Genomic DNA, 17,373 nt, shown 5'->3' on the forward strand with positions numbered 1-17,373 from the left:
GGTTCCATTTTAAAATATATAAATAAATATATGTATATGTATCCTTTATGAAGGGGAAACTTGATTGGTGGTGATAAAAATACAGGGTTCAAGATTTCTTTCCATAACCACTCAACCTAGGCCTTTTACGCTAGTCATTTGACTCATTTTCTCACCAAATACCAATGATCAAAACAAAACTTAAATAAAAATTATAAAGTAAGCAATTATGATTCTATGAAGGGAACATTCTAAACTTGTGTACTACAACTCGCCACTTCTCTTGAACAATTGAACTAGTACCAAGAGAACCCTTTTGAGGATTCATAATCTAACTCTTTGTACTGTATAGGCAGATATCAAGAATGTAGATCACTGAATGTTAGCTTAAGTTTCTTCTGCTAAACATTTGGGGCACGTACATCTGAAACCATAGTCTGCAAGTGATGCCTGCCTCTCTTCAAGCGTCAGATCTTCATCTACATATGAGATGGTAATCTGGAAAAGGAAAGGACTTTCAAAATTAAACATATTGAATCATAAAACAGAACATGACCCTATAAAGATGGACTTTGACTAAAATAACACAGCATTGTTATAGGTGTTTTTTCTTTTACCTCTTCTCCCTTGCAGATAGGTTTTAATGCAAGTATTGTTGCTTGGCCATCTTTGTCCTGCAATGAAGAACACACAAAATTGTGACTTGGTATCCTTTGAAATACTTTGCATGGCATCAACATATCATACATTTTCAATATACTAAATTTTTTATTTCCTTTTGTTAGAACATAATTTATATTAGTTGTAGAATAATTGTAATTACTAAGTTTCCTATTTCTTTTTTAGTTTCCTATTAAGTCTCTTTAGAGTTGTATATAAATGCTTGCTATTCTATTGAATAATATACAATTTCATCCACCATTTTTTACATGGTATTAGAGCAACACTCAATTTGGGTATTTTCATGATCCTTGTAAACAATACCTCGTCCAGGTACTCCTTTCAAGTAACACAAAAGCTGCTTTAATGTTGCCCAATGATAAATTGTTAGATATGATATAAACGGACTAACAACACTAATTGAGAATCAATATCTAGATGAGTCACAATTAGATAATTAACTTTTCAACTAATCTGCGATAGTTCTCAAGATCTTCAAATGGTTTCCCATCACTTGATTGCTGGCTCAGTATCTCTTTTTTGTTCTCAACTTGTTGTCTCATTTTGTTTGTTCATTTATCGGATTTGTTGGTTAGTTTGGTGGGACAAACATATTATTTGTAATGGCTTTTGGAAAACCAGTTCTTGTTTCTGCAGTTGAATATGCCATATTCTTACAGTATCAGGAGCCTCATAAGCATTCATCTTCTTTTATCACTACTATTGTTGATTCATGTAACCCAAATTCGTGTCTTCTTTCCTCGTCTTCCAAATAACTAGATTCTGGTGCTGCAAACTATTTGATAGTTAATATTAGCTTTTTTTCTAATCTTCGACCTCACGCTTTCATTTCTACCGTTACCTTAGCCGATGGGTCACCATCTCGTGTTCTTGGGTTTGGTACAATTTCTCCCACTCCAATGCTTCTTTTGTCGTCCGTCTTACATGTACCTAATTTTTTTTTTTTTTAATTTGATCTCTGTCAATCAATTTACTTGTGATCTTAACTGTTGTATCTCTTTTTTTATGATCATTACTTATTTCAGGATCTTATGATGAAGCAAATTATTGATAAAGGACATGAGTCACATGAATATGGAGGACTCTACATTTCTGATACACCAATACCTAAATTAGTTGCTTGTTCTAGTGTACAATCTCCATTTGAGGCACCTTGTAGGTTGGGTCACCTATCATTCCTCTGCTTATAAAGATTTGTCCTCGTTAGAAATTATAAGAAGACTTAGAAGAGCAGAAAAATAAAAGGAAGTAATAGTGAGCCGGCCTCGGCCCATGTTACTTCCTCCGTTTAGAGAAGTGAACTTGGCGGCCATAGCCATCGATTTGAATATACGACTGAGATCGGCAGACATGCCGGCTGTGATGCAAGATCGTGCATTTCGGTGTACCAGAGCATTGCTCAACTCAAATGTACATAAATATATATTATAATTTATATTATATATAATGCAATTTTTTATTTAAACTTAAATGCTTTAATTTAGAGTTTAGACTTCAGTATAATATATATTTATATTATATTTTTTTTCTGTGTGTAGTTTATTTATTTTATTTGAAGTTTAAACTACTTAAAAAAACTATAAATTAATTCAATAAAGCCCAAAAAATGTTAAAAATAGAAAAAAGATGGTATTTTTAAAAATCAAGTAGTTTTATTTGGGCCCAAAAATGAATCATTTGACCTAATAAAACTCGAACCCGACCACATTAAACCTGCCGAATCCGACCAGAAACCCGCCATACCCAACCACCCGAAACTCAGGTTCGGTTACACATTTCAAACACCCGACCACCCGACCACCCGAAAACCCGACCCGTGTGCAGCCCTAGCACAGTCTATGTGTGAGATAGTGTGAATTTATCAGCTTTTGACTAAAGTCGAGCTTAAGACTTCCACCAAAATTGTGGTGTGATATTCAAGTTGCCCTTCATATTGCCTCAAATCCCGTGTTCTACGAGGGAACTAAGCACATTGAAATATTGTCATTTTGTTCATGAGAAAGTTCAACAAAGCCTGATTTTCACAAGATATGTGAAGACTGAAGAGCAATTAGGAGATATTTTCATAAAGACTTTGAATGGAGTGCAAATTGATTATCTTTGTAACAAACTTTATGCTTTGACTTGAGAGAGTGTTAGAATTTACATAAGTTGTAGAATTAAGAATAATTGTAATTACTTAGAGCATGTTTGGTATTGTTTTCTGTTTTTTGTTTTCAAAAAATTGTTTTTAGAAATGAGAACAAAAAATAGTTTTTGAAGTTTTTAAAAACAAGTCATGTTTGGTTAGTGTTTTTTAAAAACAATATTGGCCAAAAGTGAATTGGTTTTTAAAACAGAAAACAACATTTTGTTGTTTTCAAAATTCTTGTTTTTTGTAACTTTGTTTTCTGAAAACTGTTTTCAAAAAACAAGGCCAAACAAGCCAAATTGTTTTCAAAAAACAATTTTCTGTTTTTAAAAACAAAAAACAGTTTTTTAGTTATGATGCCAAACATGCACTTAAGTTTTCTATTTTTTTCCTAGTTTCCTATGAAGTCTCTCTAAGTTTGTATATAAATGTTTACTATTCTATTGAATAAATTATAATTTCATTCACTATTTTCTACACCTTTATTCTTTTTTATGTTTCTTGATCAGAAGGTAAAGACAAATTAAACATCCTAAAAGTATCACAAAGACAGCCCCAACAATTACACTATTGTATAGTATAACCGGAAGGAGTTCTTTTTTATTTCAAGTTTTTGAAAAGAGCAATCCCTCATGATTCAAAAGCTGCTAATAAGACTTAGAGTCAACGAACAATTGACCAATTAGGCTAAGCCTTTGTAGGCAAAGAATTAGGGACAAAGTAGATTTCAAAAGATCATAGGACAATAGAAAAAAAATCAAACTTCTTTTATTTCTTTGTTATATCATTTAAAAGTAAGCACAAGTACATTCTGTAATTTTGTGCGTGTAAGCTAAGTCTGCTCATAGCAGAGTTAGACTTGGCTATATCTATTTTGCCAAGCTTTTAACATGTAAATGCTCTAATAATCCTATGAGGATAGAAATGTGTTGAAAGAGAGAAGCAAAATTCTATACTAAGCATCATATCATGTGACTTCTGGTTTACATACCTCGTCTCTTTTAAAAGCTTTTGCGTTTGGACAACATGAGTGATTCAAACAACTCTGCAAGGGAAAGAACGCACTGCCTGTAACAAAATTGGAGGTATTACATTCTGCTCATAACAGATTGCATTTGTGAAAAGTAAAATACTATGATCAAATATCTGATTTTTACACAAGAATAAAGATTTAAGCTGAGTGATAACTCACTATGCATAAAATAGTCAAGTGCCGCAAAAGAAGAAAATGGACAAAAGGAACTAAAGATTACTACTAGACATATAATGAAATATAGCAACAGCAATGTACCCTCGCAAGAAACTGAATAGTCATCACCAAGAGCTTCGAAGATAGGTCGTGTCATTTCTTCGGTTTCCTTCTGCCAGAAAGTGGTATCAGGGGAAGGGCATTAGTAAACTTCCAATCTAACAAAAACTGGTTAAACTTTCAGGATGAATAATGACATTGTATCTTACCTTTTCGGAAGATGGAAGATCATTGATGTACAGAAAATAATCCTCAACTGGAGATGCTACAACCAAATCACTGAGATGTACAAGTATAAGACAATTCTCCATAACTTAAAAAGAGTAATATGCATTTATCAAAATTCACCACCCATTTCTCTGATCAATGATTATGTCATTCTTACTAAGTTTATGAACCCAAGAAAAACCAAGGTTTTGAGGAGGTTTTGAGGAAGTTTTGAGGAAGTGTAACTTACAGATTGTTCAACTCAAACATGCCAACTATGTGCCCATAAATTTCAAGAGAGAATACTTTGCAGAATTAAGGGCTTCAACTTAATAACTAGAAAGAAAAATAAAACACATATAGCTAATTAGATTAAGAAAAATAGTTCTGCATTTGGATGGATACAAGGTTCGCAATCATTGTCGAAGATGGCTGCCTTAAGAAGCTCAAGCGACTGAAACAAATAAAACTCACTGTAAGTTCAATAATACCACAAAGAAAATGTATTATTACAATTTTGGTTCACTACAATCAAGTGTCAAAATGAGCTTCTAATATTGTAAGAACGAAGGCTATTGAGAGAAAATTGACAAAGATAAATAATGATCAAAAGATATGAGGTTGTAAAATCTACCGTGGAGGCGAGGTTTCTCATTTGCATCCTAAATGCATTTTCACCAGAAGATTCAACATCAACTGGCAATGCAATGCAGTCCCACCACCTAAAACCAGTCAAGTGAAAAATAGGGGTTAGTCCAACAATAAATGCTTAGATGAATAATTTCTACAAACTAACTTTGCTGAAGTGTATCAAAACAATAGCAATTCAATACAGATTCATCAGTATTCTCAAGAATGGACACAAGCAAAACACCATGGGCAAAAGTCAGGGTTTAGAGTTTGACTTTCAAAATAACGTGGGAAGTAAGCACTAGCAATTGAATACCTTCTCTTGTGTCCCATTGATATTGGCTTCCATGCCTCAGAGAGTGCAGCTGGAACTGTGAAGCCTGAAACATTTTTATCTTTCCTTTGTTCTTCAAGACTAGTCGCTTTCAACTTCCTATACCTTAATATAGTATAAGAAATTGCCTGGAGTTTAATAATTTACTGCTATCAGGAAAGAAAGCCACATAACTAGATTAAGTGAAAGCATACATAGCAAAATGTTGTTTTCTGCTAAGGGTTATGATATGTCCTTTGACTCCTTTTCTTAAATAAAATTTGACAAAACAAATACTCCAAATGATGCTATTATTGAAGAGAAAAATAAGAAAGGGTCTTTAAAAGGTCTTTAAGAGTTGATAGTCAGTCCAGTTTTTTTAAGACATACCTTTGCAGCAACGATGAATATATCATTTGTTTCTGTGAATTAAAGAGAGATGTCTAATAAGGGACGAGAATATGATTAAAGGACTGAAATCTCATGAGCAGAAAACAGGTATTGACAGAAGTAACCCACAAATTAAGCCTTACCATTAGCATGCTCTATAAATTCTACAAGTGCCTCTCTTGATACTGATTCTGACTTCTCACCAGTGCAAAGCAAGGAATGACATGATTCCCAGTCAGCCTGTGCACATGACTTGCTAGAAAAATACTCACAAAATTGGTACTAGGGATTAAAGAAAAAGATCAAAGACAAGTATTCAAGGTTTCAAAATAATAATAATAACAATGAACTAAGTGCTAAAGCTTACCTGCAGTAATAAGCTTCCCCACAACTCCCAATACAAGGTACAGTTGGAGGCAATGGGAACCTATCAGAATAAGGCAATTTCAAATCACCATTCATGAGAGATTCCACAACCCCTTTAGGAAGTTCAACTTTTTTTCTGAGGTGACTGGAAGAACAAGCTCCTGAATCTTCACCATTCTCCTCATAAGAATAGTCTTCTCCATCTGAATACATGTCCTCCATATCACATTCACTGTGGTTTACTGAAACTCCCAACTGTTGCAGATAAAGTTTTCTTCCAATTTGAATTTCAACTGAGCCAATAAAGCGAAAACAGAAGCTGCAGACCAAACAATCCATCTACACATAACAAACAGTAGATTAGACAGAATTTAAGTTGAGACAAAACAGAAAAAGACATGATATTTGAAATCGTTGAAGACCTTATTTGAGGAATGTTGAGCACCCACAACCATTTGGTCCTTTAATATAAGCTCCCCTTCTTTGAATTCAGTCTCGGCATACACACCTTTATAATGAAATAACAATAACATATACTGAAAGTGGGTTAGAACCAATTTCAATAAGACGACTAAGAGAAAGAAGAAAAACAGAAAAATTAACCTTTGCCAAATGCTTCATTTTGCTTCACTTTGATACCGGGGTTTCGCCTCTTGGATATAAGCTCGTCGAAATACTCCTGAATTAACACAGAGAGAAAGAAAGAAATTTCAAACCATTTGGGCGTTCGATACAAGTGAGTGTGTATAGAGTAGTGAATAATACCTGAGCTTGGAGAGATGAAGGTGGAGCGAGGAGAGTAGAGATCGGATCAATAGGAGAGAGAGGGTCCATTGAAGTGTGAAACTTGAACTCTGAAAATGAAAACTTGGTAAGTTGGAACGTAATAGTATATGCAGCCACAGCCGCCAAAAATATCAAACCACCTCCTCAGTCCTCACTAGCTCCATTTTGCTGTATGCTCCGTCCAAAAATACACGAGGCCAATTTTTATGGCCCACTTAATATTAATTTTAAAAATAATTATTAATATTTAAAAAATTAAAAAATCAGAAAAAAAAAATAATTTTAAAAAATATATTTTTTTTTTGATATTGATTGCTAAATCACGGAACTTTAAAATTTTTAACACTTAACTACAAAAATCTAAAATAATCTAATTTTTTTTTTTTTTTTTTACTTTTTCTTCTTCTTTCTTTCTTAAACTTTCTGAAACCCTAATCTCTCAACCCTCCCTCCCACATCGAAAGAGAGAGAGAAGAGGGCCGATCGGGGTTAGATTTTTTGGATGTGGGGTTCAGTTCTGCAGCCCGTCTGACATGGGATGGTCGGAGAAGGCCGACGTTGTGCACCGTGAGAGAGAGTGTGTGAGAGGGGAGTTGGAGAAGGTTGGATCGTGGGTTAGGCGACTGTGTGATAGGGTTTTTTCAGTTAAGAAAAAGAAGAAAAGAAAAAGGAAAAGTGTTAAAAACGAAATGAGAGTTTAGGTAGTTTTGCCCCCAAAAAATCGATTTTTGTGGTTAAGTGTTAAAAAATTTAAAGTTCAGGTAGTTTAGCCGCTAATATCCCAAAAAGTAAATATTTTTTAATTTTTTTCTTCTGATTTTTAATTTTTTTAAATATTAATAATTATTTTTTAAAATTAATATTACGTGGACCACTAAAAATTTTCCACGTGTACAAATATGTACACGTGAGCAGTCCATTGTGACACTTAACTTTGATTTTTAGACGGAGAGGTACAGAGCAAAATGAAACGGAGTTTAGGTAGTTTTGCCCCCAAAAAATTAATTTTTGTAGTTAAGTGTTAAAAAAATTTAAAATTCAGTTAGTTTAGCTATCAATATCCCTATATTAATATACTAGGCAACTAATCCCCATTGCAAATAGTATATATCACATCCATTGATTAAGTAGACACTTTGATAATCGTGAATTACATTTGATTTTGTTTAAAAGAAAAAGAATCATAGCGCCCCTAACACTTTTTCTACTTTACTTTTTAAAATACCTCACTAATTTTTTTTTTCTTATTTTACCTCACATATTTACATTACACCATACATTAGCTTCTTTATATTTTTCTTAGTATCATTTAAATATTCTATCTTCACATATATTTTATCAATAAAAAAATACACTAATGAGTAAAAAGAAGAATAAAAAATTAAGGTTAATTAGTAATTTTTCCCACTGAACTTTGACATGTACTAAATCATGCCCCCTGAACTTTTTTTGCTGTTAAAAATTCCCCCTGAACTATTAAGATTGTTAGATTTAAGGACTTTTATCTAATTTTAGTAAAAAAATTCTAACATGGATGAAAGTTCAGGGGCATGATTTAGTACATATTAAAGTTTGAGGGGCATGATTTGGTAGATATCAAAGTCTAAGGAGCATGGTTTAGTACATAAACAATCACTGAAACAGTAAAATTGAATGAAATTAAATAAAAGTCCTTAAATCTAACAATCTCAATAGTTCAGGGGGAATTTTTAACGGTCAAAAAAATTCAAGGGGCATGATTTGGTATATGTCAAAGTTCGGGGGGAATAATTACTAATAAAGAAACAAAAAAGAGAAAGAAAAAAATATAAAATATGTTTACCTATTCACTATTCATTGAGCTATATGTAGAGAAGAGTATCTTGGAGTTTAGAAATATGTATAATAGCTAAAAATTTAAAGCATTTGATGGAGCTAGGGCTGAGCATAAAATCCAAAAACTTAAAAAATCGTTCAAACCGACCTACCGAACAGGCGAACACCGTTGGGACCGAAATCGATAGAACTGAAAACTAAAAAAATCGCTAACGGTTAAAACTGCCATTGAACATTTGTTTTTTTAGGTAATAAACCGACCGAAAAAACCGAAACTAACCTTTTATATATATATATATTAATTTATTAAGTTTTGTTTGTTTTATGTATTGTAGTTACTAATAAAATATAATAATAATAATATATTATTATTATTTTATTAATATTAAAATTAAAAGAATAAGATAATTAGTTTTGAACAATTAATTTGTATGTTTGTTGTTGTAAAATATAGAATAAATTAGATCATATATTTTTTTTTTTAAAAAAAAATTAGTTTGGGCAGTTTAAACCGACCAAATCGAGGTTCAAAACGGTCAGTTTTAATATAGGTTCTGGATTGGTCGGTCGGTTATTGCACCAATCCAGACCGAAAACCGAATCATGGATTTTTATATAAAAAAAAAACCGGCCAAACTGACCGATGCTCAGTCTTAGATGCAGCTCAATTTTAAACTCTTAACTATTTTATTTTACCTTTTAGCTATTATACCTCTCTTGTTCTGAGTGCTCTTAAAACAAATAATAAAAAATAAAATTGAACACATGAATCTAAAAAGAAAAAATAATAAAAAATTACATAGAATTTTAACAAATATAAATATTCTTATTTTGAGCAATAATTTTAACAAATTTTGAAATTAAAAATTTATAAAGTGTAATTGTGGAAAGGGTGGTGATGGTCAACAATGTAAATATGTTATATATATATTTTTTTTTACAAAATTATCTATTTAAAGAAATTAAAATTTTATTTGTTAATTGTTTGCTGAGATTTTCAAAAACCGATTAATTAGAGCTTAAAGAAAATACAAAATAATAAATAATAGACAAATGGTTTTTTACGTGGTTCAGACATTAATAATTCCTAGTCCATTGTATTAGCCTTGTCGGTGAGTATTTGAGTATTATAAGTGTTTATAATGCTAACTTTATATTCTTTTTGTTTCTCTTAAGAAGAAGAAAGCTTTCTAGGAATCTTGGCAGAGATTTTATAAGTAAAAAATGTTCACCTTTTGTACATAAAAAATATGGGCATTTATAGACACATGCGTGGGTGACGGCATACCCTTCACCCACTTAGGGTTTCGTACTCAGCATGTTTCTTTAGCTAGTGATTACAACTTGGTGATCTAACCGTTGGGGGCCAGGGAACCTCATAATCGTGTGGTGCACAACTGCGACATCCCAATTAGTAGGACTTACTACATGTGTCGTCCAAAAGTTTCACCTTGCAAAATTGGTGTATAAACAAACTGTTGGGCAAAAAGGAGCTATAGTACGCGCACTACTAAGGTCTTGACATAGGGGACAAGATCTAATTTGGTGTCAGAAGATATGCAACCGTCAGGTTTAGCTTCAGACTAGGTATTATGGAGTTCCAGGAAGGTTTGGCTAAGGCCTTCCTAGATCAACTGATTCGCCACCATCCTGAAGCGTGTGAAACTTTTGTTTACTTCCAGTAGCAACAAGATAAGATGAGAATTCTCGAAGTCCTTTCTACATTTACTGGTGAGGAGAGCCTCCGGGTAGTACAACATCTTCTGTAACCCTAGTAAGGGGAAGACATAATATAACAATATGCAATCTGAAGTGGCACCCTTATATGATTGCCACGTACAAGTCATCTAGGAACATGGATAACATTTACCCCCAAGCTCTCGAGCTTACAGCTTTCTCCCGGAGGCCCATCTCATGTCTCTCTCTATATATATCACTCGACTTTCTCTCTAACACTCTCTATCTCAGTTCATTCTTTCTCAATCTCTCTACTCCCTATCTCGGTGGATAGCCAGACCTCATCATCGAAAAGAATCACACGCATTTACCTCAATAATGGGTAAGTATTATCCAAAGAATTTCTAAAATGTTCAGATTAGTATGTAGTTTATTTTTGATAGATCTGTGTGGTTGTTGTTTGCATTGGTGTTGTTTTGCTGTTTTTTTTCTTTGAAATGGAAAGATTTGGTTTTGTTGCCAAATTGGGTATTTTTAACAAATTATCGATACATATCGATGTTTTCTCGATAATTAAGTTAAGAAGGTAAGGGATGATAATTTTTGACACTTTTTCGATGTTATATCGATACTATTTCGATTAATTCATTCCAAGATAAAATATAGCACAACATAGTAAAATTAATCAGACAAGGCATAATCATCGATAAACTATCAATAAAAAAAATGTCAGCCTATTGATGGTTTATCGATGGCGAGCTGACATTTTTTTTACTCGATATTTTAATTGATTATTGATGGTTTATCGATAATTTATTGATGATTCTGCCTTGTGTGATTAATTTTGCTATATTTTGTTCTGGATTGAAATAGTATCGATATACTATCAAAAAATTATCAAAAATTATCATCCCTTACCTTCTTACCCTAATTATCGAGAAGATATCGATATATAATAAAAAAAACCTAGTTTAGTGAGAAAACCCGATCTCGTCATTTCAAAGAAAAAACTGACAAAACAACGCCAATACAAACAACAACCACACAGATCTATCAAAAATAAACTACATATTAATCTAAACATTTAAGAAATTCTTTGAACAACACTTACTCATTATTGAGGTGAATGTGTGTGATTCTTTTCGATGATGAGGTCTGGCCATCCATAGAGAGAGAGAGAGAGAGAGAGAGAGAGAGAGAGAGAGAGAGAGAGAGAGAGAGAGAGAGAGAGAGAGAGAGAGAGAGAGAGAGATTATTTTCAATTTTTTTTAATCAACTAAGGGTAAAATAGGAAAAATATGTAAACAAAATAATTATTTTGTATAAATTAATTGTGGGTCTAAAGTTTTGATATGAGATATTTTTTTAAGCATACAAATTAAATTTCCCTATTATATATTAATATTAGGGGAGGAGAGATTCGAACTCGGGACTTTCTCTTTGTGAGAAGAAGTGTGAAACTATTAGGCTATGTCTATGACCACTAATAAAAAACATTAACACAGTGTAATACATTTAATTTTCATGACTCTATAAAAATTAAAGAGCGTAATTAGAACCTCACAATTACCTTCAATTACATAATTACCATAGAACTACAAAAACGAACACAATTATAAATCCAATTATATAATATAGTAGCTTTCTTCTAAGCACAAGCTTAATTTGTAAAGCAAGATGTATTTTTTTAACATAGCAATTTTTGTTTTACTATTTAGAATTTTTGACCCATAAATTATAATCTATGCATTATTATATCACACATGGCAAATAAAATGATAATTGTTTAGACTATTGTCACATTAGACTATTATAATTTCTTAAAGATATATTTTTATTTTAAATTACATATGACGTTGATGTCACAACAGTCTAAACAACCACATTATTTAAAGAACTAATTTACAACACTGTAAAAAAAAATAGTTCAAAAAGGCCAATTTTAATAGGTTGAAAAATTGGGTGAGATCTTGGGTGACAAAATCCTAAATAGTGTTTTTTTTTTCTTTACATTTTAGTACTAAGCCCGCAACCAGCTACCAATTTTCCTCGTTTGTCATTGAATTTCTTCAAGATTTTGATGTATACTGGTTCATCATAGCTCCATTTACAAAGGTATCGAAAAGAGTGGCAACTCTTGCAACATTCTCAAATGAATATGGAGACTTCACCAAGCTCACTGCTGATTTATTTATTCAAATGCTCACAACCAATTTTTTTTTTTTTTTTGAATGAAAATAAACTTTATTAGACAGAAATATCCGCTAAAACAATGGATTAAAGAGCAAGGGGAACATCGCTCTCAGTAAAACGACGACCTGACCAATAACAAGCACTACGTGTCATACAGTGCGCAGCTTTCTTAACAGACCGTTCAACATGACCAATAGAAACACTACTTAAAGTAGATAAAATAGATTGACAATCTTGAACAAATAGACCAAAAATAAACAGCATAGATACCGAACTTAGAATAGCTTGAACAACTAAATAGAGTTCCACTAAAAAAAATAATAAAATATCAAAAAATATAAAGTAGCAATAATAACAATAAACAATCATTAATATAATATCATAATAGAATAGTTTTAGAATAAATATATTTTTTATACATGTATTATAATTTGAAATAAAATTATTAATTTTACGTAAATAAATTTACAAAATATGTGTATATATTTTATTAAGATGTAATTATTCTTATATAGAAGTATACTTTATTAATACACAACTTACAAAATGTATAACTAATTACAATTTAAAAGTTATCCTTATTTATAACTGACCCAAAATTAGAATTTTTCTATAACAAATTAGAGATTATTCTTAAATAGAATATTCTTAGATAGAAGTTCTACTGTATTTATATTTATCATTTCATCAAATCCAAGGATTTTTTTTTTCCTCATAACCAATTTTAAATAAGTAATGTCTAAAATAGTACAGTTCATACTTCACAACACAAAAAACATTGGGAGAACGCAGTAATGATGTGAGTAGAAAGAAAAATGCAGCTAAACCTGTTGTATGTGATGAGTAATCATCAATCTCTTTCACTAGTATAAATTACAGACTTGTGAAATCATCAAGGGCCAAAAAGAGTTTGGATAAAATCCAATCTATTAAACGAGGTCCAAATACACACATTTTTCCTTTGCAGCAGATGGATGAAGATCAAGTATTTCATTTTTCTTGCCACCAGTAACTGCAGGCTGTAACAAGCTGGAGCTAGAATGTAATACATGGTTAAAAGATTAAAAAAACAAAACATATGGGGGAGGAAAGAACCACCTAATAAAAGTTTATGAATTATATTTGCATATTTTTATTTGTTTAAAAGCATCAAACTGATCCAAAAAACTGTTCTAAGGATGGGGAGCTGAACACGTTAGAAGCAGTCCGTTCAGTTCTGGTAGGAGAGATGTGAAGCTCGTACTTGATAAATCTCTGTCACAAGCAAACACAAGATTTAGTTCACAAGCTTTGGTATCAACAGATATTTTGGTGGGACTTAATGAATGAAATGAGTAAAAATGGCGAATTTATACAGCTAACTGTGAAACTATCTCAAGATTCGTGTCGATATGCCAATCTGGCTCCAACTGTCGAACAAAAGAGGCCCTTCCAATCTCTGTGCTACAGAAGAGAACCTGAAAATACACCAAAGTTATTAAGTTATATGTTAAATAAAAATTGACAAGCCATCAATAATCATGTCTAGAAAAGGAGCATCTCGACAATTTGCTAACTGAAGACAGGCGAAAATTCTCTAAAAGAAATAAAAAGCTGAGGTACTAAGTTGCTGTAACACGAGGATGACAGACTTCATAAAAACCAACAAGCGAAACTGGATAGAAAAAGATATTTCAGCAACTGATAACTTTCCAATACTACGAACATCTCATTACCTTGTCTTTGACCAAACCACCAGATGTGAAAACCCCGGCCTCTTCCAAAGCCAAAAGAACCTTCTTCTGAAAAATCAAGCATTCCATAAATAAGAAGGGGAAAGATGTAATAGTAATGGAGTTAGAATTTGGAACATGTGACCGCAAATCATTAGTCTGTAACTATTATTTTTTCAGGAAACTAAAAGGAGAAGACAAAAGGAAAAAAAAAAGGGAAAATAAAGAGGCCTATAATGTAATGAACACTTGCAATTTACACCTTTCATGCAAAGATGATTCAAATTGTTCCTAGTTTGTACCATTTAAAATTGTATGATGTGACTGGCTTCTATTAGAATACTACATGTTTCTATTAGACTACTACTTGAGAAATGCAATTATTTCATTTTTTTTGGTGAAGGGTAAAACAAGTTTAAACTACTTTATGTTGCCAACATGCTAAAAGTCTAATAAACACTAAGGTGGCATTTGGTTGGAGGTAATGAAATGGAAACAATTTTTATTCCACTCTTTTGTTTGGTTACATTTTAAAGTATTGAAATGTCATTCCAATGGAATGACTTTTCCATCATTTTTGGTGGAATGACTATTCCATTTTGAAAAGGAAGAAAACAATTCCAATTCAAGATGAGAAAAAATTTAATAAATTTTTATCAATTTTTTTATGCAAATTTGATTTCATTCCATTCCACTCCTATTCATATCCATATTCCTATTCTTATGTTTTTATTCCTTCCAACCAAATGCTACCTAACATAGAACACCTCCGGAACAAGGTGCATTAGATCACGTTAACTCATGAAACCACATAACAAATTATAGTAATTTATGCAAAAAGATTTGCACTCACTTCACTTTCATCATCCAAAACTCTTTCCATCAGATACAGATCACAATATTTCGTTATCTCCAATAGTACTTCCAAAACGGAGGACTTCACAGTCACTTGTTTCTGACAAAAATTAAGAAAATTATGTCAGTTCTCCCCATGTTGCAACTACAAACACGTGAATAAAAAATTAAAATTAAGAGAAAAAAACAACTAAAGAGATCCTACTACCTGAAGCTCTTCTGGACTGGTTTCCTCAAGAAGTACTCCAAGCAATCGACATGTCACCTGTCAAGAAAATTCAATTTGATTAATATAGGAAGGATCAAGGAGATATTGATGTGAAGAGCAGGTACTAGAAAGTGATTGCATTTTCCTCCTTTTTTTTCTTTTATAAATAAAGCACTACTGCCCATGTGCTATACTTCATAGAAAGAATTACCTTTCTTCCTTCACTCAATTTCTGCCTAACTATTTGCCCCAAGGTTGGCTGGAAAATAAGAGAACATGAAGAAAATTCAGTACATGAAGTAGAACAAAGAACCACATAATTCAAATGTCGGATCAACAGATCAAAACTTACTTTCACTTGTTGAAAAAACTCGTCAACAACATTTTGTGCTCTAGCATCCTCTGACGGCAACACTCCAGATGGTGAAAAGGGTGCATTTGTATGTGAAGTGATGCTAGAACTACTGGCACCACCAGGAGCCTGCCTTTTTGGTTGTCTTCTTTGAGGTGTACTGGGTGATCTCAAAAGCCTCCAGGTGAAAACTATTGCCACTGCAAGGCCAGCAATAGCCCCAACCGATCGCGCATTCTGATACCATTCATTTAAAGTCACGAGAAATCTTAATCAAAGGCTACTTAACTTTCTTATAAATAACTTAGATTGCATTATCAGGTAAATCAATCCACTGACAAAATGTATGAACAGGCAAATCAACCAACTCAACAGTCACCACTCAGATATTTCCATGAGCAAAACATATAAAAATTCTTCTAAATTTCATACCAAGGAGTGACAGCAGTACTAAATGTGAAAACAAAGTCAAAATCTTTAACCTTTTATTTAAGGCCACAATATCAACAACAACAAAAAAGTTTGCTTTGGTTCTTAAATTAGTGTTTTCTTTCCTCTGAAAATAAAATTCAGATTCTTCATCCCCAGATAACAAAAATTGTTTGTAAAGCACCCTTTTACACATCAAATGATCTAAAAAAGAAACCTATCAGAATGAAATGACAAAATTCGACAAAATCAATCGGGAGAAACAAAATTGGCACATAAATTGGAAAAACCCATTCAACCATTATGTAGTAAAAGTAAAAAAAAAAAAAAAAAAAAAAAAAAAAAAAAAAAGACAAAACTTGATGGGAAAAGAAGGTAATCAGATCCGTAAATCATAAAGGAAAATAAAATCAAGAAAAAGAGAGAAGTAATGAGGGAAAAACCAGGTTATGGAAAGAGATCGAGAAGATATTGGACATCCTGACGGTGAGATAAGCCCCAAAACGCTTGATAAGCTGGACGAGGTCGTCTTTGGAAGATTCAGCCATGGAAGCCGGAGATGGAGAAACGACGTCGTATGGGTGTGTAAAAGGAGAAAGGGTTTACTGAATTTGAGCTGTTGGTGATGGTGATGTAATTGTATCCCACATCGCTTCTGAGTTATCAGCTACTGTGGTGGGTATCGAGGAGAGCGAAGAGAGAACAAAACCAATTTTCTTTAATTAAAAATAAAAAATTAGACTTAAAATGAAAAAAAAATTCTTTGCTTTAACCAAACCAAAGGAGAAAGAAAAAGAAGGTTATCATAGAAAAAAAAAAAACAAAGGAGAAAGAAATAGAGGACAAATAGTACGATGCTATCATATATATATATATATATTCTTAAATTAAACACTCTTTTATTTTATTTTATCTATTTTATTTACTGTCAAAGGCAAGGGGTGAAGCTGTCTGGTCGGCCAAAAGAATTCAGTCATTATAAAATAGTTCTTTTTTTTTTTTTTTTAATTTTTTTTTGTTGACATTATAAAATAGTTGTTGTGCTCTTAGAAAGTAAATAGCATTTGGAGTGGACATAGCCATATAATTTACTAATTTAAATTACGTTTGTTAATATTTTTTTAATTAGTATTTTATTTTTAAAAGTAAAAATATTTTTTAAAATCATATTCTATAAAATTATTTTTACTTTTTAATTTTTTAATTAAGAATCTAAATTAAAAAAAACCACTTTCAAAATTTTTTTAAACAGTTTTTTAATAAATATTTTAGATTCTGACTCTAACTTAAATATTAGAAATGGAAACAGAACTCGAACCTGGTTTCAGACTTGGACCTACCCCCGGTCTTGACCTCGGACCCAACTCCGGACCCGACTTAAATAAAATCAACAAATAAAA

General features: G+C 32.1%; 2 protein-coding genes across 2 annotated transcripts; both read right to left on the bottom strand.

Annotated features, from left to right (window-relative positions):
* Positions 1 to 44: 44 nt before the first annotated feature.
* Positions 45 to 6,930, bottom strand: LOC115699290 (histone-lysine N-methyltransferase ATXR2). The gene is made up of 15 exons (XM_030626619.2): positions 6,712 to 6,930; positions 6,550 to 6,625; positions 6,369 to 6,454; positions 5,948 to 6,285; positions 5,724 to 5,836; positions 5,581 to 5,612; positions 5,194 to 5,339; positions 4,882 to 4,969; positions 4,653 to 4,701; positions 4,498 to 4,552; positions 4,250 to 4,319; positions 4,083 to 4,152; positions 3,783 to 3,859; positions 597 to 653; positions 45 to 477 (listed from the first exon to the last, which is right to left on the bottom strand). Exons 1-15 carry the CDS (start codon positions 6,778 to 6,780, stop codon positions 367 to 369), a joined length of 1,437 nt encoding a protein of 478 aa, XP_030482479.2. The 5' UTR covers positions 6,781 to 6,930; the 3' UTR covers positions 45 to 366.
* Positions 6,931 to 13,217: 6,287 nt separating this feature from the next.
* LOC115699749 (peroxisome biogenesis protein 22) lies at positions 13,218 to 16,861 on the bottom strand. Its single transcript, XM_030627287.2, has 8 exons — positions 16,417 to 16,861; positions 15,545 to 15,781; positions 15,404 to 15,451; positions 15,193 to 15,249; positions 14,983 to 15,084; positions 14,133 to 14,198; positions 13,773 to 13,874; positions 13,218 to 13,671 (listed from the first exon to the last, which is right to left on the bottom strand). The coding sequence occupies exons 1-8, from the start codon at positions 16,519 to 16,521 to the stop codon at positions 13,567 to 13,569; spliced, it is 822 nt and encodes a 273-aa protein (XP_030483147.2). The 5' UTR covers positions 16,522 to 16,861; the 3' UTR covers positions 13,218 to 13,566.
* Between the last annotated feature and the right edge of the window lie 512 nt (positions 16,862 to 17,373).

This window comes from Cannabis sativa, chromosome 8, assembly GCF_029168945.1.
Source record: "Cannabis sativa cultivar Pink pepper isolate KNU-18-1 chromosome 8, ASM2916894v1, whole genome shotgun sequence".
Taxonomy (NCBI): Eukaryota; Viridiplantae; Streptophyta; class Magnoliopsida; order Rosales; family Cannabaceae; genus Cannabis; species Cannabis sativa.

Excerpts from the sequence above, each read along its gene's own strand:
- LOC115699290 (XM_030626619.2), bottom strand. The coding sequence starts at position 6,780 with ATGGACCCTCTCTCTCCTATTGATCCGATCTCTACTCTCCTCGCTCCA. Across the intron at positions 5,613-5,723 it reads ATTTATAGAGCATGCTAATG|AAACAAATGATATATTCATC; the intron begins GTAAGGCTTAAT and ends TTTAATTCACAG. Across the intron at positions 654-3,782 it reads AAGCTTTTAAAAGAGACGAG|GACAAAGATGGCCAAGCAAC; the intron begins GTATGTAAACCA and ends TCTTCATTGCAG.
- LOC115699749 (XM_030627287.2), bottom strand. The coding sequence starts at position 16,521 with ATGGCTGAATCTTCCAAAGACGACCTCGTCCAGCTTATCAAGCGTTTT. Across the intron at positions 14,199-14,982 it reads TTTTGGATGATGAAAGTGAA|AAGAAGGTTCTTTTGGCTTT; the intron begins GTGAGTGCAAAT and ends TTGATTTTTCAG. Across the intron at positions 13,875-14,132 it reads GTGGTTTGGTCAAAGACAAG|GTTCTCTTCTGTAGCACAGA; the intron begins GTAATGAGATGT and ends GTGTATTTTCAG.